The 21,218-nt window shown below is 46.9% G+C and overlaps 1 protein-coding gene across 2 annotated transcripts in view; it reads right to left on the reverse strand.

The window, feature by feature from the left end:
- Nucleotides 1–21,218, reverse strand: part of NSD1 (nuclear receptor binding SET domain protein 1) — a 57,655-nt gene that overhangs the window by 18,615 nt on the left and 17,822 nt on the right. Inside the window, exons 4-17 of one of the 2 annotated variants that reach the window (XM_048960111.1) lie at nt 20,657–20,829; nt 16,753–18,697; nt 12,659–12,780; nt 12,222–12,513; nt 10,755–10,864; nt 9,619–9,688; nt 8,742–8,860; nt 4,391–4,534; nt 3,845–3,968; nt 3,310–3,510; nt 1,852–2,031; nt 1,364–1,520; nt 886–1,091; nt 215–327 (exon numbers count right to left, since the gene is read on the reverse strand). In XM_048960111.1, the coding sequence (XP_048816068.1) occupies nt 215–327; nt 886–1,091; nt 1,364–1,520; nt 1,852–2,031; nt 3,310–3,510; nt 3,845–3,968; nt 4,391–4,534; nt 8,742–8,860; nt 9,619–9,688; nt 10,755–10,864; nt 12,222–12,513; nt 12,659–12,780; nt 16,753–18,697; nt 20,657–20,829 (3,956 nt within the window). Of the gene's footprint in view, nt 1–214; nt 328–885; nt 1,092–1,363; nt 1,521–1,851; nt 2,032–3,309; nt 3,511–3,844; nt 3,969–4,390; nt 4,535–8,741; nt 8,861–9,618; nt 9,689–10,754; nt 10,865–12,221; nt 12,514–12,658; nt 12,781–16,113; nt 18,698–20,656; nt 20,830–21,218 lie in introns of both variants that reach the window. The other variant, XM_048960108.1, reaches the window with a different exon arrangement.

Below are 21,218 nucleotides of genomic sequence, written 5' to 3' on the forward strand. Positions count from 1 at the left end.
ACAGAGATGATCCAGGTCTGCTGCAGAACACCTGAGTACTGGTGTTCAGCTTCCACACAGTTCTACAGACACATGAATTGTTTCTGTGGAGGTTGACTGAATACAGCCAGATGTCCCAAGGGTAGAAATGTTTCTGTATATCTGTAATTCACCTGCACTGATAGCTCAAGACTTCTGTACCCACCCTTCTCCCCTCCCCCCAACCTGCCCTCACCTTGATGTGTTTGTAGGGGGGAGGTTTCTTGTCATTCTTCTTGTCTTCCTGAAGCTGTCTCAGTTCCTTCTGTGCCTTCAGTTCTTCAAACCTTACTGCAGCTTCGTGAAGAGCTAAGTGAAATAACAGGATGTGTTATGAGGAATTCACTCTGCTCACACAGAGCTGGGCTGCCAGAGTACACGCAGCAGTCACAGCTCCACAAGCAAACATCGTTGGCAAAATACTTTTAGAGGCAGAGATTCATGAAGAGAACTGTGATAAAGCAACAGAGCAGTCACAGGCAACAGCAACAACTGCAGGTGAAACGTTTTGGAAACACCCAAACTGTCAGCTAGCTTTGCCTTGCTTTTGGGAAGAGGTGAATTCATAACTCTCAAGAGCATTTTTATACATAGATAATGACTGTACTGGGTACAAGGAAGCTGACAGCAGCAGAGGAGCTACGCTGGAGCTGAAAAGTATTCAGGATATGCACAACCGTGTCCATCTCTGTAAACTCAGACCAATCAACATTCCAGGTGTGCAAGAAGATAGATCAATAGCTATTCATTCTTCAAATTTAATTCAGCTTTAACTCCAAAATGATATTTTCCTCTGTTACAAGAATATCTTCTCCAGACAGGAAGAGAGAAACAGAACATGTACCTTCCCAGATGAAGACAAATTACCTTTCTTGTATATGCCATCTACGCCCTTCCCCATCTTGTCTTTGCTGCTGACATCACCTTCCATGTATGGGAACACACGGGCCTGGTGGGTCCACAGGTAATCTTTGGAGCCAAAGAACAGCACAGGGAACTCGCCGATGTCGTGTTTCATTTTCTGGATGTTGACAGGAATTGTCCTGGGATGGCAGATCTCAGCTGGCCACCACCTACACAACAGAGGGAAAGGCAGATGAAAAATCTGACTCCGCAGTTCCCATGCTCCCAGAAGCACAATGCTGCATAGAGATGGGAAAATTGTGAAGGCTACCAGTAAGGCTGGAGGAAGAAGAAGGCGGCATGCGCTTCAGCTGCTACATGCATGCAAAAATATCAGAAGCTGCTTCACTGTATCCTGCAGAGAGAAGCAGCTTCTCATCTCAATCATCACGATCATCACTTGAAGAGGGAACAGGGACAACTCTGTTTTACTTTCACCTACCTGTAGCGCCCAACTTTCACCCAGACAACTTCCTTGTAGTGTGGCTTCTTGCCTGCCTTGCAATCATTACAATACCAGCTTCCCTCTGGCATCTCAATGTTCAGACACTCACGGTGAAATGCAGCCGGGCACGACTCGCAGCATAAAAGGCTGCCCCCTGCAAAGAAGGAAGGAATTTATCAGGGTCCCTATGCAGAAGCCCTGGACTTCACAATTCCAAACACTAACAGCTGGGCAAACAGCACAGTGTTCTTTTACAACCTTTTTTCTGACAGCCCATAGAACCAGAAAAAGCCCTAGCCTGAGCTCGGATTTAAGTGGGGACGGATAGGAAGGCAAGCTGTTCTGAGCAGTTCTCACTGGCACACTCCACACAGACAAAGCTTCTGCCTGCTATAATGATCTCTTCCCATAGCACATCTGTTGCTCTTCTGTCATTTACGTCAGGGCCTCACACAGTGCTGGGGACCCTGTGCACGCCGTCTCACCTTCCGAGCAGACAAAGCACCAGCTGACGTTGACGTGCTCATGGTTGCGGCAGCCCCTCCGTGCAGTGAAGTGATTGGGGCAGATGATACTGTTGGAGGCGAGGACCACAGAGCCAGCAGCGAGGCAGAAGTCATTGGAATGGTACGCGACCGGACACCGCACACAGCGCATCAAGCGACCTGCCACAGGAACACGTCAGAATGCTGGTGAATTCCAGAGAAGAACGAGTCTCCACTTCCTCACAGTCCTTTCTCTATTGGTATCTGAGCTGAAAACAACTAGCCATCGGTGATCCTTGGAAATGGAAATTGACTTTTAATTTCTACGGACCATCTACAGCATGATGCCTGTGTTTCTATCGAGTTAATACAAGAAAATACATACAAAAATAGATCTGCGTTTGTAGGTAGTATATAGGAAATCAAATTATTTGGAAGTGAAAAACCTGCACCCTGTTCAGAAACAGTTCAAGAGTTCACAGATCAGGACTGCTTTGCATCATACACAGATAACAAGTAAATCAGTGCAAACAGTAATTAGAGAGTGGGTATTCCAGGTGCGTAACTGAATGCAATGAAAACAATCCAGGAAGGTTCTGAAAACACCGGTGCTTGCCTCTCCACTTCATCAGAGTTTACTCTGAAACTCCAGAAAGGAGAACTCAGAATTGCCTGAAGGCTTACTTCGTCCAAGATTGCTCAGCAACTTTTCATTCCTCCCAGGAAACTGCTGACAGGGAGAAGAGGTGGAAAGAAAGGAGTGAATCTGACCACTGAAAAACAACCACCAGAGGGGGTCCATAAGGCAAATGTTCAGCTCAGAAGGGGTCAGCTGCAGGCTTTATGCCCCAAGAGCTTCTTCTGTTTCAAGCACTGACATGCGCAAGATGACTTTAACACACAGCCTGAGGGTAAGAATACAGCTGATACCATTAACGCTCATCCTGAGATATTGAAGATTTAAAACATAAATAATAAAAAAGCAGTTTTAAAAGCAAATCATGAGAGTTCAAATTTTAAAAAAAAGAAAAGAAAAAAAAAGAAAAAGAAAAGAAATAAAGCAATTACAGTTTTTACTACACTGCTCTCTATGCCATTGCCTCGATAGCCACTGCTGCTAAGCAGGCACTGGCTGCAGCCAGTGAGAGGCAAGTAGGAGAAACCAGTGTTCATGCAGCTCTACTGAGAGGAACCTGGCCTTGCTCGACATTCAGGCATCTGAGTGCGTGGCCAGGCAGGAACACTTTAGTTGCTCAGTTTGACCATCAGGAGTGCTGATGAGCAGCAGCCCTGCCCACCCACAGCACCCTTCCCACCCTGAGAGAAACAAACGTTACATCAAGGCTGTGGAAAGGACAGCAAAACAAAGAACTAGAGGACCAGGTCACTGCAGGTGGGCACGAAACCAAAAAAGGCTTCTAAATGCTTCCCTGGGACCATGTGAGAAGATTCCAGTACCTTTAGATGCAGAGATGTTTGTTGGGTTGGCAGCATGACAAGTCATGCATATGTGCAGGGAGCATCGGAAGCCCTTGTTCTGAGTGACTGTGGGTGGATACTTCTGAATGCACTCTTCATGGTAATATTTCCCACAGAGGGGCAGCAAGCACCGTTTTACATCTTGCCCGCAGCTCTTGCACACAAAGCAGGTATGGACTCCTAAAGAGCAGCACACAGAATGGCCAAATAAAAACAGGTCACTTCTGTCAGGAGACGTATCAGCACACTACAACCCCCAGCCTGCCACACATAGCCCAAACCACAGGTCTCTGCAGCCCTAGAGTTTCACTGTAAGTCTAGACTGAAAAAACACCCATCTCTTGCCCATCACGGTCTGAACATTCCCACCCTGTCTGCCTCAAAACAGTAAAGTCAGTGAATTAGAAAACGATGGTCAAACTGAGAAGTGACAGCCAGGTAGCAGCCTTACAGCAGGTGCATCATTCCAGCAAAAGAAGTGCCAGTTAAGGAGGCGCTCAGGAAAGCTCCATACCTGTGGAACACTCATTGCAGATGAATTTGCCTGTCGGCATCTCAGAGAGCCCAAGGCACTGCAGGTGGAAAGCACCACAGCACTGAGCTTCGCACAGCAGCAATTCCCCTGGCTTCTCGCAGATCTGTGGGGAAGGAAGGACATCATCAGCTCTGAGCAAGCCCTTTTCCAACCCAGCCCAGACAACTGTCAGCAAGCCCCTGTAGAAAAAAAGATGAGCATTCTCCTTATGTCAGTAAGATCAGGCGATTAGCACGTCACCACTGCCGTCTGCTACCCCATCCCTGCTGCCATACATCAGTTAAAATGAATTGTATGTTGGTCACGTCTTCCCAACATCCTTAAACTCCAGCAGGATGAGAGGCAATTGCACAGGTAAGACTCAGTTCAATTAGGCTACTAGTTAATTGCTGTCAAAACCCTCAGAATCACACAGCCCCCAAAGAACACCTAGCAGCCACCTGGGCTACTACAGGTGCATACCAATATTAACATTAGAAATATTTAGAAAAGCAAAGTTATCAAGAGATCTCCTCGAAAGGGTACCTGACACACGTTCTCCTTGAGAGCTGCTCCTCCTCCACGCTCCCCCTGGATCTTTTTGGATGAAGGCACTCCATGGTCATTCTCAGACCCTTCTTCGTGTCCCCCTTTGGGGCTTGTAGAAGTCCCATGAACCAATGCCTCCCCCTTTAAAAGGAAATTCAAAATTAGGGGCTGTTGGTGCTTCCCATCCTGACCTGCAGATCACAAATCCAGCCATCAAGCACATCAAAGTGTGGCAGCCAGTGTTACCCACCCTGGAGAGAACCAGCTCTCATATGGCTCCACCAAAAGGTTTACAAGGAAGGAAAGGAAGAACACTTAAGTTTATTAGATCATTATAAATACACACTGAACACATTTTTTTTTTCCTGTGCACAATCCCTCTTTGAGGAAGGAAAGTCAGAGCTGAGAAAGAACAGTATTATTATTCATAGAAACGCATCAGGCAGGATTGCATACTCTGAAAATCATGTCCACCAGTGCCAGAGAAGCATCCTGAATGCTGATGTCTGCTTGCACTGACAATACTAGAGAAAGATGGCAAGCAATCCTCACTGTAGTCTTCATTTAGCAAGTAAGTCAGAGTTCTCTTTATGCTCTTCACAGCATGCACTTGTAGACTTCACAGTTGTCAGGACGGGCAACTAGCAGCTGCTAGCTAGCAAGCAGCAACTAGGGAGCCCAGCTGCCTCTCCAGAGCACATAGGCCTATGAGCCATTCATGCTGCACCAACACACTGCTTTTAGGAACCAACCAGATGCTTCATGCAAGAACTTGAATACTCTGCCTTATTTGTTTTTGAAATCTTGGCTGACTGCAGACAGCTGAATGATCTGAGCACACAGCTCTTCCTTGGGTCAAAAAGCCATCCCTACTGTATGCCCAGAAAAAAAGGCAGTACACTTTCAAGACCTTGCTAGGAATTTAGACTCCTACAAGAAGCAGCAGCCACCACTCATATCCTGGAGCCTGGCCAGGGCCAGGTGTCCAACTAACAGGCAGGAGAGGGAGCTCTGAGTTACATTCTGTATGTGAGAACACCCATCTGAGTTGTGGTGCCACTCAAGTTCCTAAACTCAACTGAATGCACTCTGCACACCTTATTAGTGTGGGCAAAAGAAGTTCCGGGAAAGCTTTGAGTCCTTAAGTTGGAAGAACATGAAGCCAGCATTCTGATCAGGTAACGATGATGCTTCCTTTGCTTAATTCTTCATTCATTGAATGCACCAGCATGTTTTCGTTTGAGAACCTTTTAAAACCATGTACAAACGCACTGACAGAATATTAAAGCACACAATACAAATATGAATGGTGTAAGTTTGCTTTATTGAGCACAAAAAAGAAAACTCCCGGCTACAAACTAGTGACAATCCAACATACCATTCGGTGCACAACCTCGCAGACTACCATCACATACATGCTGGAGGGCTGGCAGTGATGCAGCCTGCAGGAATACTGAGATGGAGCACATCATTTCCTGCCACTATAGCCCTGGCAGAGGGGATGGAAAGGTCTCTGCAGCGTTGGTAACCATCAGCTACAACATAACAGACGCCTTTGCCTCTGCATACAATGGCATCTTAAGGGCTACCTCTGATACTTCTGGTCTGCAGCTAATTTCTGCTAAGAATGCTGTAGTCTGCCACAAGACAGGCCTCCTGGAATGCTCCAGGAGCAGCACCAGTAACAGTGCTCCAGGGACTGGTTACAGCTCAGATCCTCCTATTCCTATCACATAGGTGCTCACTCTTCTGCTCAGCTCAGCAGTGACCTCAGGGTTGCAGGGGTCACTGTAAGGAAGAACAAGAGCAGAGTTAATCAACTACTGGTGTGGACAAACAATGTCAGTTACAGCTCCTACCCAGCTGGGACCCCAGTGCTAAAACACAAAGCAAGATTTGTCCCTCTCATGGTCACTGAGGATCCCTCCAGAGGGGCAAGGCACTGGTTAACAAGCACCACTCCTATGGTTAATGACTACCCTCCTACTGTATAAAAAATGTCAAGAGTTTTGGAAGGAGATTTGCTAGATTTGCTAGAGCTAAGAGCAATTTAGAACTGGTCCCTCTGTCTTTCTACCACAGCTGCTAGAACTGCTTGTAGTGAACTCAGACCATGTTTCACGGGCTATCTGGAATGACAGTCTAAAGTGCATCTTAAGTTACATACCACGGACCTCTTCTCAGAGCTGCAAATACTTGCTGTTAGCAAAAATCTTAACAACTGGGCCCACACCATCCAGAGTGGCACAGCATGCTCCAGGCCTTATCTTTTCAGCCTCAAGATATCCTTTTTAATTACACAGGTACCTGGCCAAGCCGTGCATTTCACATGTCAAGGATTTTAGTGTATTTTTAATCAGTCCTCCCAGAAACACAAAGAGAAAGGAATGTCAGAGCTGGACAGGGTGGGCAAGGCCAGATTATTTACGCCTGTTGAATAGGGAGAAGGGGAATCACCCTACAAGACCATCACTCAGAAGGATCAATCACACCATTCTCTTTACTTCCCCTTGCCAGAATGAGCACTGTGATGCAACATACCTCCTACAGGGGGCAGGTCTCATCGCCGGTCTTCTTCCAGAGCTATTTCTGCTGTTGTATCTGGCACATCCTTAAAAGCCTGGCCGGTTCTTTGGCACAGCCTGACCTTGGCTCACAACCTTGACAACCATTTCAACAGCATTTTCCATCCCTTTTCTTGGTGTCTTGCTGCCCCGATGTTGTGAACTTGCATTCCTGACTCCAGATAAATGGAAGGGCAGAGAAAGCTGCCTAGTTCAGCCCAGGGAGACAGGCTTTCCTCTGCCCTCTGAAAGCAGGTGGATCCAAGGTTTTATTGTGCTGAATCATCCAAACATCTATTTCTTCTAGCACCACTCAGAAGAAAATGAGGTTCCGCCTGGTATGTGGACAGTCACTTAAGGACCAGTGTGGTGTGAATGCCAAGTGAAAGTGTAATCACATCTCTACAGCAGCCCAATACTCACCAGTATCCATTCACTCACCAAAGCCAAGGGGTGAACACACACCTCAGCATCTCAAGAAACACAATCACAGAAAAAGGGACATTGGTAAAAGGTGCCAAGTATTGACATAACTTCACTCAACATATATCTAAGGCTGGAGGCAGTTAAGACTCCCTGGGCTTCCTCTGCAGCGAGCAGTGTGTGACATTCAGAGCTGTGGCCTACCTGTCTTGCTGCTCTGAACTGCCTCCTCGTTTCTTTGCTATAAAAGATGTGCAGAGAATTTACTAGCTCCAGATTGAGCCAGCCTCTCAACAACAGACAGTGTTAACTACCCTCCAGCACTGGCAAATGTATTTGTACAGGCTTCTTTGAAACACGATTCCAGGTGAGCACACTTCAGAAACAACTGACCGGTGCTCTTAAAAAGGCACAGGAAGGTTTATAGGGCCCAGAGGTATTACCCCAAACTTTATCACCCGCATTAGAAATGCTTTTCAAAAACCAGTGGCAGCAGACCTCAGGGTAGCTGGCACTGCTCAGACAACTGGTGTGGTGTTCGTGCTCTGCTGGAAGCTGTATAACAATAACAAATATAACAGTATACGTCTATAATTGGCTCCTGAAATACATACTGACTATCCTGACAGAACAGCCTGCTGCTGAACCTGGGCCACTGGAAGTGAGAGGCGATGCTGTGAGAGGCCCAGAGGCGTCCCGCCTCTCTCAGGAAAAGTCTTGCTTCCCCTACACTTGGTGATACCTGGCTGACTCCTAAAAGGCAAAATGTGCTTGTCAGAGATAGTTGTATGCCAGCTTTGCTATGGTGTAGTAGAAGGAGTTGCCCCAATTACCCCTTTCTGCTGGATGGCAGAAAGTAATCAGGCTCCTGTGAACAGTTTCCCCCTCCATCCCCTCCAACACGGCTCTGAGCTCACCCTGGCATGCAGGGCAAACAGAAGAAGAGTTTGAAGTCCACCTCTAGTGCTTGCACTTCATACTGGTGTGCAAAAGGGCAAAATACCCACCACCAGAAGACAAGACCTTTCACAGCAGTTAGGCCTCCTGACATGCAAAGCAAAATGCCAGTCAAATCTTTGTTCTGTCATATCAGAACAGCCTTTCTCCTGGAGAACTAGCAGAGCAGCAGCTGAAAAACTGAGCCTGAGTTAAGCAGCCATCACAAAATAATTACTAACCAAGGTGATACCTCCAGCTTCAACCCCAGCTCATGCAGCTACATCAGGGAGGCAAAGTCCCAGCTGAGATACTAATCTTGCATTCAGCCAGCCAAAGACTACTTGGCTTAGGCTGTGCACAGCACCCTGGGAAGTAGCAGACAGGTTGAAGGAATGACAGTGTGTAGGAAAACTCGACGGTACCTCAGAGCGTGGGGTCTCCCCCAGCCTCTCCCCGTTTTTCTCCTTCTTGGAATGTATTGCAGCAGAGGAATGGCGCGGTCTCTTCCGTTTGCGCTGCTTCTCCAAGAGCTTTTCAGAAGCTGGGATGCAACAGAAAGACCATTGAAGAAAAATGCAGAAATAACAATTGGCCTGCTACTGACTTCCACACCCTGACCGCTTCAGTCTGGCTCCTATTTTCTTTGAGGGCACAAAGCCTGGGGCAATGCAAGCCTCCAAGACAGGTCTGCCCTTTGTCCTACAGCCATCAGAGAGCCTGGATAACATTGACTCCTAATGGTTCCAAGTATGAATTCTTTTGTTGATCTGCAATCGTCGTCATTGTCAGTTTCCTGAGACAGCCCCCCAGCAGAAAAGAAGAAATGCTGTCAACACAAAGCTTACATTGCTATTCAAATGCTGCTAATTACCTCCTCCTGTCATTAGGCAATACAAATTCCCTCGTGTTGACACCAATGTGACATAAAGGCACGTGGAAAAGGGAATACAGAGCAACTGCACAACTGTCCACTAGGCAGGGCAGGCAGTGTTGAGCTGGTCAAAGCATGCCATCAGGCACACTGGTACCGCGGTGACGACTTTCCTACAACCATTCAGACTAAGAATGGAAAGTGAATATCTTCCCATGGAAATATGGACCCAACACCTCCATTTTCCATAGGGAAGTAAGAAAATATATATAACAGTACTTCCAGATAAACGATCGTACCTATTTCTTCTGCCACTGCCTCAGCTAAGGCCCAGGACAAATAAAGCCTTACACATACAACTCCTTCTAAAGCCACAGGCACTGATACAGATCACATCAATGCACCTCTGCTGCCCTGCATTCTCTTACCTTCTCCCAGGTCTGGGAAGTGGGCCGGTGAGTACAGCTCCGAGCTGTCGCTCTCCGAAGGGCCAGTGCCCTACAAATACAAATCACAATTCACCACTTGCAAATCAGAGGTGCACACTCCTCAGCCACTAAGCCTCTTTACAAATGACCTCAACAACTACCTCACAGCATGAATTCATCAATAGTTAGCAACTTCTCAACAAGACATTTGGTTGTCTGTCTGACAGATCCCACACAGAAAAGTCAGGCAAGGAGGAATGAATGCTGAGTTTGCCAGGTCTCCAGCATCCCTCCCTGCTTCCTGAGCTCTTCCCAAAAGGCTACTAGCACCCCAAAAGCTGCTGGGAATACAGACTCTCTTCTGGTTTTACATTTTTATGAAGCCTATGACTGAATTGTTCTGGTCTCTGTATTATTCAAGCACAATGACTGTATTAAGACTGCCATGGAGAAAGAGAGAATGAGAAAGGCAAGAAAACTTATTAACCAACCTCAGAAACAGCGATGCTATGTCTTGTGCACGTACAATGCCCAACATTAGTCTCTGTTACCTGCTTTTTCCAGATCATGTCACTGGGTTTTGAGCACTTAGCAGAAAAGATCGGCATTTTATTTAAAAAAAAAAACAAACCTGGGTCCAGACCTGCATGCTACATGTGTTACAACTCCAGCCTCTACCCTGCTACAAGTTCTATGCTTACTTACCACCCATCAGCCAACTTGGGAATGTAACAAATGAAATACTATTCGGAGAGCATCTGACAGAAAAGGAGAAAGCCTTAGGTTCAAGTTACAGTGTAACATAACAGCAATTCCCTGTGACAGCAAAGCTCTGCCCACAGCTTCCCAGCCTGTATCCAGATGACTCATTATTCCATATAAATTAATGGGGAGAGGAGACCTCACAGCCAAAACTCCCCAGTCCCCATTACAAGTGGGAAAGGGTGGGGAACACCTCTGTATTTAGCAGATTTCTTCACCATAACGCAGCAACCAGCACCTTTGGGAAGGGTGGACCTTCGCTCCTGGGCCACAGCCAGCAACACGCAGCTCACTGCCCCGTGCCTCCTGCTCAGCAGGGCCTGCTGCCCAGGCTCATTTCTATCTGACTTTCAGAAGTACTGGAAGAAAAATACCTTCTTTGGGGGAGTCCACTCCTCCTTCTTTGGCATAAAGGCAGTGTCCAAATCATTGGATTCCAAGAGCTTTTTAGTGGGCTTCCTTTGACGCTTGCTCTCAAAGTTTCCTGCAACAAAATTCTTGTTAGATAAATGGGGATTTTCTTAGCTTCAGTCACACTAAGACCATTAAGAAAACGCCAGCCAGCGGTTCCAAACAATCAAATTCACCTTGTCTTTTGGAGCACGAGCTCCCCAGGGAAAAGAAACAATTACATCTACAACCTGCACAGAAACAGACCTCCATTTGGACCACCTTCAGGCGTACCTCAATAAACAGTATTAAAAAATCCATCCATGGAATAGAGACCATGAACTTAAAGCCAGTAGGCAACCATCCCAGCAATGCAATTCACATCGTGATTTCACAACTGCTTTTCCAGCATAACCCAGCCCTTCCATAATGACAAACACATCCCTGCCTCTTCCTGCTCCCATTCCCACAGCACCCACATCAGCATTCACGCTGCACACAGTGAACAGCCTGAAGGGCGTGCTCTCAGACAGAACCTCCTGGGACAAAATGCCCCAAGGAATGCAGCTGTAGGAGTCAGCCTCCAGCTCAAACTTTGTGCTAGCCATTGGGAGACAAAGGGGGAGACAAGGTGCAAGACGTGGGCAGCAGTAAACCCTTAAAACAACCAGGAAATTGTGATGTTCTGTGTGCAAGGCACTCCATGGAAACAGCCTGTTACCCATCCTACCCTGTTCATCCGCACCCTTAATCAGCTTGGCCTTGTCCTCCCTACAACACACAGCAGCAAAGACTTCAGCCACCTTGTGGAGGGACAGCACATCACTGCTCCCTGCCACAGCTCTGTGGGCCTCAGCAGTTCCCTCAGCAGTGGGAAGAGATGCGCTGCCTCTGCACACTGCACATCTGCAACCACTGCTGCGCTGCATCTCCAAGCTCAGGTTCCCTCCTTCAGTCATTGCAGGTTTTTCGCTTCTACCTGTCACCCCTCTGCCCCACAAAGAACAGACTCTGACCTCTTGCTGACTGCAGGTCTATTATTACACGTACATAAGCGTGCCTACATACATTATCTATCTACATTTATAATTACATAAATATTTACAAATACATGTTTTAAACAATGAAACAAAATGACTGGCCTCTCAGAACAGAAACAGCGTTCCCTACAAGCTTACATAGCCAAAGCATTGGAGCTTTGACCTTGGACAAGCCTTTAGACAGAACAGTAACTGCAGAATCACAATGAGCCACTTCACCAGGTCACACATCTCACCTGCCCCTCTTTTCTCCTAGCACCAGTAGTGGCCTCTGAATAAAGCAAAGCAAACAAAACGGAGATCAGCAGCTATCAGCAGCTACTAACCTTTTTACTTCGGCTGAAGAAACATTTCCAGTGAACTCATGACACGCTCACCTGTGGGAGCACAACAACACAACCTCCCACTTACCTGATTTCAGGAATCTCTCCTCTGCATCTGGAGAAGCAGAAACTTCGGAAATGCCAGAGGAAGACAGCACAAGCTCTGGGAAATTGGACTGTCCTTCTATGAGCTGCTCAGCAGGATCAGAGGCATGGGGCTCTAGTTCTGAGAAGGAGCACTCAGCTTCAAGGATGGGAGGGGACTCTTTGGTTGAAAATGGAGTTGAAACCAAAGGACTGGGCCCCCGCTGCATCTCTCTGTCAGGACTGCGCTGTGCAGGAAGAGCTCCTTCAAATCCAGACCTTGCAACAGAATTCACCTAACACAGCGAAACAGTTGGTGAAAACGTTCACCCTGCACAGCCTTGCATGCAGCATGAGCGCTCAGCAAGCAAGACCAGGCAAAGGCATGTAAACTGGAGCACAACAGTAAAAGCCATGAAGAGCACATTTGCCTTAACCTACCTTTTGCAATTGCTCCTGGCTTTTCCTTGACTTTTTCTTGGGTGCAAATAAGTGATCATATTCTTCTGCATATTCCAGAAGCCGTTTACTTGGCTTTCTAAGGCGTTTCCTCTCTGAATGTACTAAGAAAAAGGAAAGCAGCTTCAAGACTGTGTTTCTGAGATTATTACAACAAAAAATCCTCCTCATGACCCGCAGGTAAGAGCTGCTCCTGCCTTCTCCTTCAGACCCTATACAGGAAGATCCCTAATACGCTCTTCTAATATTCGTGCTCCCTATCTCCCCAGCCCTGACGTGGCAGGTGGGATTGCTAAGGACCATGGCGACCTCAAGCATTTCAGACACCTGACAGGCTCCTAGCAATGTGACCCAACATCACCTCACACAACGTACAGTTAGCCTTCTAGTAGTACTTTCCCCAAGACCACTCAGATTTGTCACTCTACTTGTCCTGTCACTCCAAACTCCCATGGGTTTACGTGCAGGGACATGGGAAAATGCTGCTCTCCCTCACACACTTTGGTTGCTGGCTCTACCAGCGCCGTGTCTGTCCAGCTCCTTCCCTTCCCTCCTCCCTAGCACGTTTTCTCATGTACTTCAAGAGCCCTGAATTCCCCATCTGCTACTGCAAGCCTATTTATTCCTTTTGCTTCCCATCAACAGCTTCTGTGCTCAGATCAGGACGTGATGAGGGAGCTAACTGTCCTCCCAAGAGGCTGCAAGATCCTCAGGGCTCAGACATCTTTTTCTTTACACTTGCACAGCACTGCACCATTGCAAGGGAAAAGCCTGGCACCAGCTATTTCCCCAACACAAACAGAACCAGAGAGAGCTCCAAGGAAGGGCCCTGGCATTGTCACCTCTACTCAGCAAGCTGCACAAGCAAGATGATGCTTATTTAACTTTCTCAAATACCTGTGACTTTTCTTCTTTATTGGTTTTCACAATTATTCTGCCTTACTCCAGAAGACTCCTCCTAGCCACACCAACATTTGTGGTCTCCTGGAAGGTTACAGTAAGTTTTCTACTCTTTACTTCCTTTCCCCATGCAGGAGGTGGGTTTTTCTTTTTTGAGCAGAAACATTTTATTTAAAAAAAAAAAAAAAAAAAAAGCATTCCAGTGCAACACTTGGGATGTTGGACAAGATTGCTACACCTTATTGTGGCTTTGTGGTTAAACAAGTAGGAAAATGTCAAAGTCGGCCAAAAGAGAAGAAAGGAACCACCTCACCCAAACACAACTGTTTTCAGCTGCTAATAACCCCCTGCACAGGTATCCAGGTGCAACCCACGTTGGCACACAACCAGTTCTAGGCCTAGCATCTTCATTAGTGACTACTGAGCGTCCCAGAACCATCCAGCAGCACACACAGCACTGCAGAAAGTGAGGCTTAACTGTGTTGTTCTTCCCCTCAAATGATTCCTGTACAAACGCAGCCTGAACGGCAATGGCAAACCAGGCACCTTTCAGAAGCTGTCACTGTGCAAGTTCTCAGTCAGCAGACGGGAGCAGCCCTCGCTTCTGCCTTATGTAGTCTAAGCCCCACTACCAATTCCGCATCAGAAATACGCCGGATGTTGCTTTCAGCTACGACGAGGACTTGCATTGATCGAGCTCAGTACAAATTACACAGTCGTCAATGCGATCTTTTGTGGCCCCTTCCACGCCTGCCTGCGGAGGAGGAGGATTAGTCACGTCTCCTCACAGCGCTGGCACAGGGAGGAAAGCCACTCTCTTCTGTGAGCAGCACTTCTAACGTCTGCATTGCCCTCCCTGCTTCCCACATAACAGCCCTTGTCCAAAACAAAAGGAGGAAGACACGTTTCCACCCAGGGAAACACACAGCATTAACTTGCTCCGTCAGCCCTGCCTTGGGGATGTCACAGCGGCTCCTCACAGGTGTGCTGAGGGCAGGGGCACAGATTGCACCACGGCTGCTGACCTGCCATTCCTGCAAGCAGCCCCACAGCCGTTCTGTGCTGCAATGGGAGCCACCTGTCTTCTGCAGCAGTTCCTCTCCTTTTCTCTTAGTACTGCTACTGCCTCTTAGCAGCTCTCCTCCAGCTCTCTACAGACTCGCACTTTTCACCTCTCACCAGCGTGCAGGGATGCTTCAACTCCAAACCACCTGGAAGCCACCAGAACACAGCTGTGCCTTCGTGCACACTAAGAGCTCGCTTCAGGGGGCACAGCTCCTCCATGCAGCTCCATCCCAGAATGAAGCACACTTCCCACAGCCTTTCTAAAGCATTAAGTCCTCAAAAACACGCAGCCATGGCCAAAGTAGTCAGTAAATGATTAAGCTTGCCATGATTTCAAAACAGGATTTTCACCCGGGGTGTTACACCCTGTGGGTTCATTTTCTGTGCCTGCTGTGACATGCCTTGGTCCTGTGACCATGAAAGCCAGATGCTGACTTCCCTGTACTGAAACAGGTGTGCAGCAACCACTTGCTAATGGCACAACACATCGGAATGGGCGCACAGGGAACAGAAGTGACAAAGCACGCCCAGGTTCTGCATGAGGCCCATCACTCATTTACTGGTAAACAATTCAATTTTGTTTGGCAAAACCTTTGTAAAAAAATAATGTTAGTGTTTTCACGAAGGCTTGCCCCCCTAGATTCCTTGAGAATGGCATGTGTTAAATGTGGTTCTGCTTGACCTAGTGCTCTCCCTCACTGCGTCCATTGTTTTGTTTGTTTTGTTGGGGGGGGGGCGGGGGGAAGTAGTTTTCATTGCGCTTTTGTTTGTTTGTTTTTGCTTTCCAAACAAATTTCCAGATTCAGTACCCACAAGAAACTCACCCACATCTCTGTGGGAGAGGCTGACCCTGTGCAGCCCTCACTTCTTTCTTCCACAGCCACCTCCCTTTGGATGAGGTTGCCTCCCCTGCACCCTGCAGGGGCTCCCTGCAGCCATCCTCGTCTTCTCCCCTTTACCCTCAGACAGCCCCACCAGTGCCACGAGTTACAGAACGTGTGGGGTTCCTCACTTCATTATTAGCAGCTAATAAACTTCCATACTAAAACACAAAACAAAACAAACAGCAAAAAGAAAAGTGCTGTCTTAACGAAATCCTACGCTCTCAATCAAAACTTCCTAGAGCTGATTTATCTGGCTAGGACCAAACAAAAAAACAGCTGTATGAAGGGATACACTGAAGGAAAAAGCTCCTTCTGATAGTTTTACCTTTCACCGCGGGGGAACTACTGATGTTATGTACTTAAACTCTAACCAAAAGCTGAGCAACACTCCGCCATCACTCCATCTTTCATTCTCTGTGCTTGAAGAGTCCCCCCAAAAAAGCCACCGCATCTCTTTTTCTTCAGCTCACAGAAATACATACACCTCCATGTTGTCAAACAGCCCCCAATTCTGTACACTTATACTTTAAATGAAAAATTATAAAATGTATACAAATACACATTCTGGCGCAAGTCCAGCTCCCTTACCTTGTGTAGAGAATTCAGACTGGGGAGCAAAGTTGCCAAGCTTTGTTTCTGAGTCCATCACACTGTTGTTTGGCTTACCACATACATTCAAACGTTTCTCAACTAAGTCTAAACGATTCTCATAGTCCTGAACTGTTAGGTCTGCCTCAAGCACCTTTGAATGAGGGGAATGCCTACGTCCCAAGCACTCATTTCCCTTCAGTGAAAAGCCATGAGAATTCAGGCCAAAGGCACTCTCCAAGTTTCCTTTTTCCCTAGATCTACTGATGTGCTTATTAGATCTAGCACTGCTTTGGTTAAAACGCTGCCATCGCTTTTTAGGTGCTACGTGATTTACATCATTAGCCTCATCACCAAGAGAGCTCTCACTATTTGCCTCTGAATCCAAGTCTGGACTCTCCCCATTTTCAGCAGAAGTGCATCTCTCAGTATTTCTACCAGCTTCGGGTCTCCTTCCAATACGACCTAAATTGTCATCAGATAAACAAGCAGAGTCTTCATCAGTTGAATGTTCTGTTAAATCAACAGACTCTTTCCTCCCAGTATCTTCTGCTTCATTACCTAGAGGACTGGGAACCGAACCGTGCACGCGGAATGCATGTTCTCCTGAATCTCTGGATAATCGACTTAACAACTTACTTGGCCCTCCTGGTTTTAAGTCCTTTCTGTTTGAAACTGTTTTATCTCCAAGCTTTGATGACTGCTTAGATTTTGAACAGTTGCGTTTGGGCACGCAATTCGTGCCATTTGTCCCAGGAACAGCGGCATTGGCGGGCTCCCTTTTGCCAGTACCAATCCCCGGTAACTTGCTCGGAGGATTGCGTGCAAATGAGGAGTTGCTTATACTGGAGGAGTTCGGATTGACCGTTTCCTGGGCACAATCTCCATTCTTTTCTATTTTAAACGGGGGACCTACGATAGACAGGGATGTCAGGCCGCTCGCAGAATTGCCTCCAGAACCATCTGCCGTGCTGGTATTTCGATACGGGACTATGTTCTGACCAGTCATCAGTTGCTGCTCTTTCGCCTTACTGTCATGAATATCCTTCAACATCATCAACAAGGTGCTGAATCTGTAATTTGGCTCAATAGGCAAACGACCGTGACCAGAGGCGGAAGAGAAAAGTAAGGGTACTGTGGCCTTTGGCGTGCCAGAGTCGCTGACATCATCGTTCATGGATCGATAGGAGAGCTCCTTCAGCTCTGACAGGACGTGTTTCACCACAGCTGTTTCTATTTCAGCAGAATCCCTGGGTTTCTCGTGCACGTTGTTTAACAGTTTCTGACCATCAACTTTTCCGCTTCTCGGAAGAGAATCTCTCTGAAGGCCAGAGAAACCTTTGGTATCAGAAGAACAGTGATTCAGGCCGCCCTCCTCTTCTGCAAGAGAAGGCTCCAACCCAGCAACCTTTTCTTTATGTTTGCATTTTATACTCCTGACCCGAGGCAATTTCATGTTTTTCAGTTTTAAGGTTGTTTGATTTGCAACAGCAGACCAGGAACCGTCCTTGGAAACACTTTGGGGAGTAGCGTGCTTGTTTGCTAGGGAAAGATTGTCATTTCTCACATCTGAAGAGCACTCAAGAGCTGTCAGTGACATCTCAGCATCAGAGGAGCCTCCTTCAAGTTCCCCGTGTGCAAATTCAGCATCGAGTCTGCTGGTCACCGAACCTCCCAGAGGTTTGCGATCTCTGTATGACTTCTTCCTGGCCCTCCTGCTGCTTTTCTGGGAAAAATACATGGAAAGCTTAATGTTTCCACTTGACGTCATAGGAAACTCCTTCTCCATTTTATCTGAAGAATCACTAACTTCAAGAGTGCTAGAGGCTCTCTCTGAACTTTGGTCCACGGTATCTACATCACTGTTCCCACCATCTGAGAGGGAAGAGGATGAATCCGATTCAGTTTGCTTTTTCTCAACACCAGCCTCAGATGCAGAATAGTGTATTTGTAGCTTGGAACTGCACAGAATGCCCAGGGAGCTTTTCTCTCTCTCCAAAGATGAGTTGGAAAACAAATCCCCTTGGAGCACGTTCTTCAGGGCATCGCTTTTATGACTCCCATAGTCCGACTTTAAGGTTATATTTTCAAAACGCCTTTCTCCAAAGGAGGAGAGCAAATGGTTTTCCCTGCTGCTGTTGGATGCTGTTATGCTCTTTGCAATCCGGCGAAGTTCATGAGACGCATGCTTCTCTGGTAGGTCCCCGACAATCATGTTGCTAACTATGCTCTCCGGTGTTTCTTCTTTGATTTCTCCCTTGGAAGCTTCTTCTCTCATGCCACTCTTTTTTACTCTAGTCCTTTTTCTGCTCTCTGAGCTCTTTTTCACGTGTGGCTTACTGTGCGATTTTCCTTTTTCATTGGCTGAGTGTTTGGAGTCAAATGCCAAGGATTTAAAACAGCCGTTCAGCTGCCTGTCCTTTTTGGCTCCAGGGCCATTGGAATAGTATTCCGACTGCGCTTCCTTCTCGCTGTCCAGCTCGCTGGAGTTCTGGCTGCACTTTTGATCCTCTGGCCCCCCGAGAAGCATGTCTTCTGCCTGTCCAACACTGACTTCCCATTTAGCCATAAACCTCTGGGGAACCTTAAAGTTGGAGGAGACAAAAAAAAAAAAAAAGAAAGAAAGAAAAAAAATGAGGGGTAACCAACAGGATAAAAAGTGAGACAGAGACAGACCAGGCACGGAACAGAGTGACAGTCCTGCATTCTGCACCTCCGAGACAACAGACTGACAGAGGCTGTGCCTAGAGATGCAGAAAAAACTCTCCTGGGTAAGCAGCCTGCACTCCTATCAAGCCTAGAGAAAATCCTCGTGCATTCCCCAAACACCTGCAAACACTGGTGTCCTGGTGACCAAACAGCCCAGCATGTCAGCGCATCCCAAACACGAGGTGTGTGAGGGGAATGTGTATGGTATGGATCCCTGGCACAGAAATGCACGTTAACAGCCAACAGGCCTCTCAACACAACTGCAACATCATTGTCTCAAAATATTTGAACAGCCATGTTTGCTTTGCTTGTTCTTTGCTTCTTCCTGCATCCCTTGAATTGGGGCACAACTCCACCCTCCCTCTCATCAACTTACCTTGGTACAAACATAAAATCTGTACCACATTACACTGTAACAGGTTCAACGTGTCCTTTACAGAGAACTCTCACAGCTTCAACTCCACCCTTAGCATAAAATGAAGGGCATGCTGCATACCAGACGGGAACCCCTGCTAAACATCTAAAAACAACAAAGCCACAAACTTGATTTTTATCTGCACACACCATTCTTGGCTGCACAACAGAAAAACAGAGGATCCACAACACTCCTAAAAACCAAAATCTATTCCACAGCAGCAGGAACAACTCAAATTTCTGATTCTTGTCCCCTAAAAAAAAATTAAATCCACAGCAAAGCAACAAATGATTGTCTTAGCAGATTAACACAATTTTACAGGGTCCAGTAGCAAAGCAGCAAAATACTCTCAGCTTTGCAGCATGTCTTGGCTTCCAGGTACACAAGCCTGGATATTTATGCAAGCTACACATGTTTGGTTTCCTCTGCTGCAGCCACACCGGCGCTGCAATTTACACACAGGGGGAGATTCTAGCAAGGAAGCATTTTAATTTCTGGGAGCAGAAACATTTCATGGTTGCATGTGGCTAACTGCTGGGGAAGGTGGGAATACAGGTAACAAAGCCCTCAGAAAAGCTACTGAGCATTCCCTTGGAAGCAGACGAGCCAGAAAGAGAGCACTACACCCAGGAAGCTCACATCTGCAAGAGCACGTTTAATCCAACGGCTCCTCACTAACACTTCAGTGCTGTTAGAAAAAAGGCAAGGACACTGTTAGTACTATGTGCCTACCTGCTCACAGGAATGCTTAGTCTGCTCGCTTCATTTCAACCATTTTTAAATGCGAATTTCTCCAGTTATGATTCTAAAGACAGGGAACTCTGTGTCACGTTACGTTACGCTGGCTACAATTGCTCAGGGCTGTTATGCTTGGAAATGGAGATGATGCAACGAGCCACAAAACTCATTCCTACAGGCTCACTGACAAAATGTTTTCCAAGTTAAATTATAAGTCCTAACAGGTTTCCATAAAGAGAAGCAGGACTAAAACCCCCACTGCTTTATCTCCGTCCATGATCTAGTTGAAGTACATAACTCCACCTCTACCTCAGATCAGCCAAAAGACACTGCAAGAGAGCACAGGAAGTTACTTGAAAGCACACCGTAATTGGCATCAGGAGAGGGCTTACTGCAGAACAAACCTCACGCTGACAGGGACCTGACTCCTCTGCCTCTCAGAGCTCTGCAGGGCAACAAAAGCAACAGGCCACACCCCTACATAAACATAAAAGATAGCCTAGAAACTCCCAGCTGCTGGTACGCTCTGCTGGCTACAAGGATGCAAAGAACCGCTCTCTGGCCCTGCTGCAGCAGTCACTGTCACAAAAGCAAACTGTCAAAGTGCAACTCCAGGCACAAAGGAATGATCTTTATTGTGCAGATTCAGGAAATCAAAAACAGAGAAAGCAGATCTTTCACCTTATGTTTGTAGCCTTTTTCCTTTTGCTTTCCTCTTCTCCGAAGAACAGGCAGCTCTTCAAACTGATGTTTTCCTTCAAACAAAACGATAGCTTTTCCAGCAACCCAGGCTTTCTCTGAAGGCTCTCCTAAGGCATCCACGTAGTACTCTCGGTATGGCCTCCGACTGGAAACTATTCCAAAAAATTTAACAGAATTAACCCCTTGCACACAGCAAAACAGAGGAAAAATCAATCACAGAAAGCAGTAGCAGTCTATCAGTTATTTGTACAAAGCTTTTTGCTTGGTAACATTTCCATGGGAATGCCAGTTCTGGCAGCTCCTGGTCAGAACTCAGGGAGATCCTTCTGCATTGCTCAATTCATCGCTTTCTTACAGTGACTAGCAGGGCTAAGATGATCTGTTTCCCTAGAGCAAAGACTGCAGTCTGGCTGCAAAACAAAATGGGAAAATATCCAAATGCTTTATTATTTTTTTTTTCCTCGACAGAGGTAACACACGAGGCAGCCCACTTCTTGCTGCTCCTCTCTGATGAATGACTGCACAGCCCATCCGCTTGGCC

Source organism: Lagopus muta, chromosome 14 (assembly GCF_023343835.1).
Source record: "Lagopus muta isolate bLagMut1 chromosome 14, bLagMut1 primary, whole genome shotgun sequence".
Taxonomy (NCBI): domain Eukaryota; kingdom Metazoa; phylum Chordata; class Aves; order Galliformes; family Phasianidae; genus Lagopus; species Lagopus muta.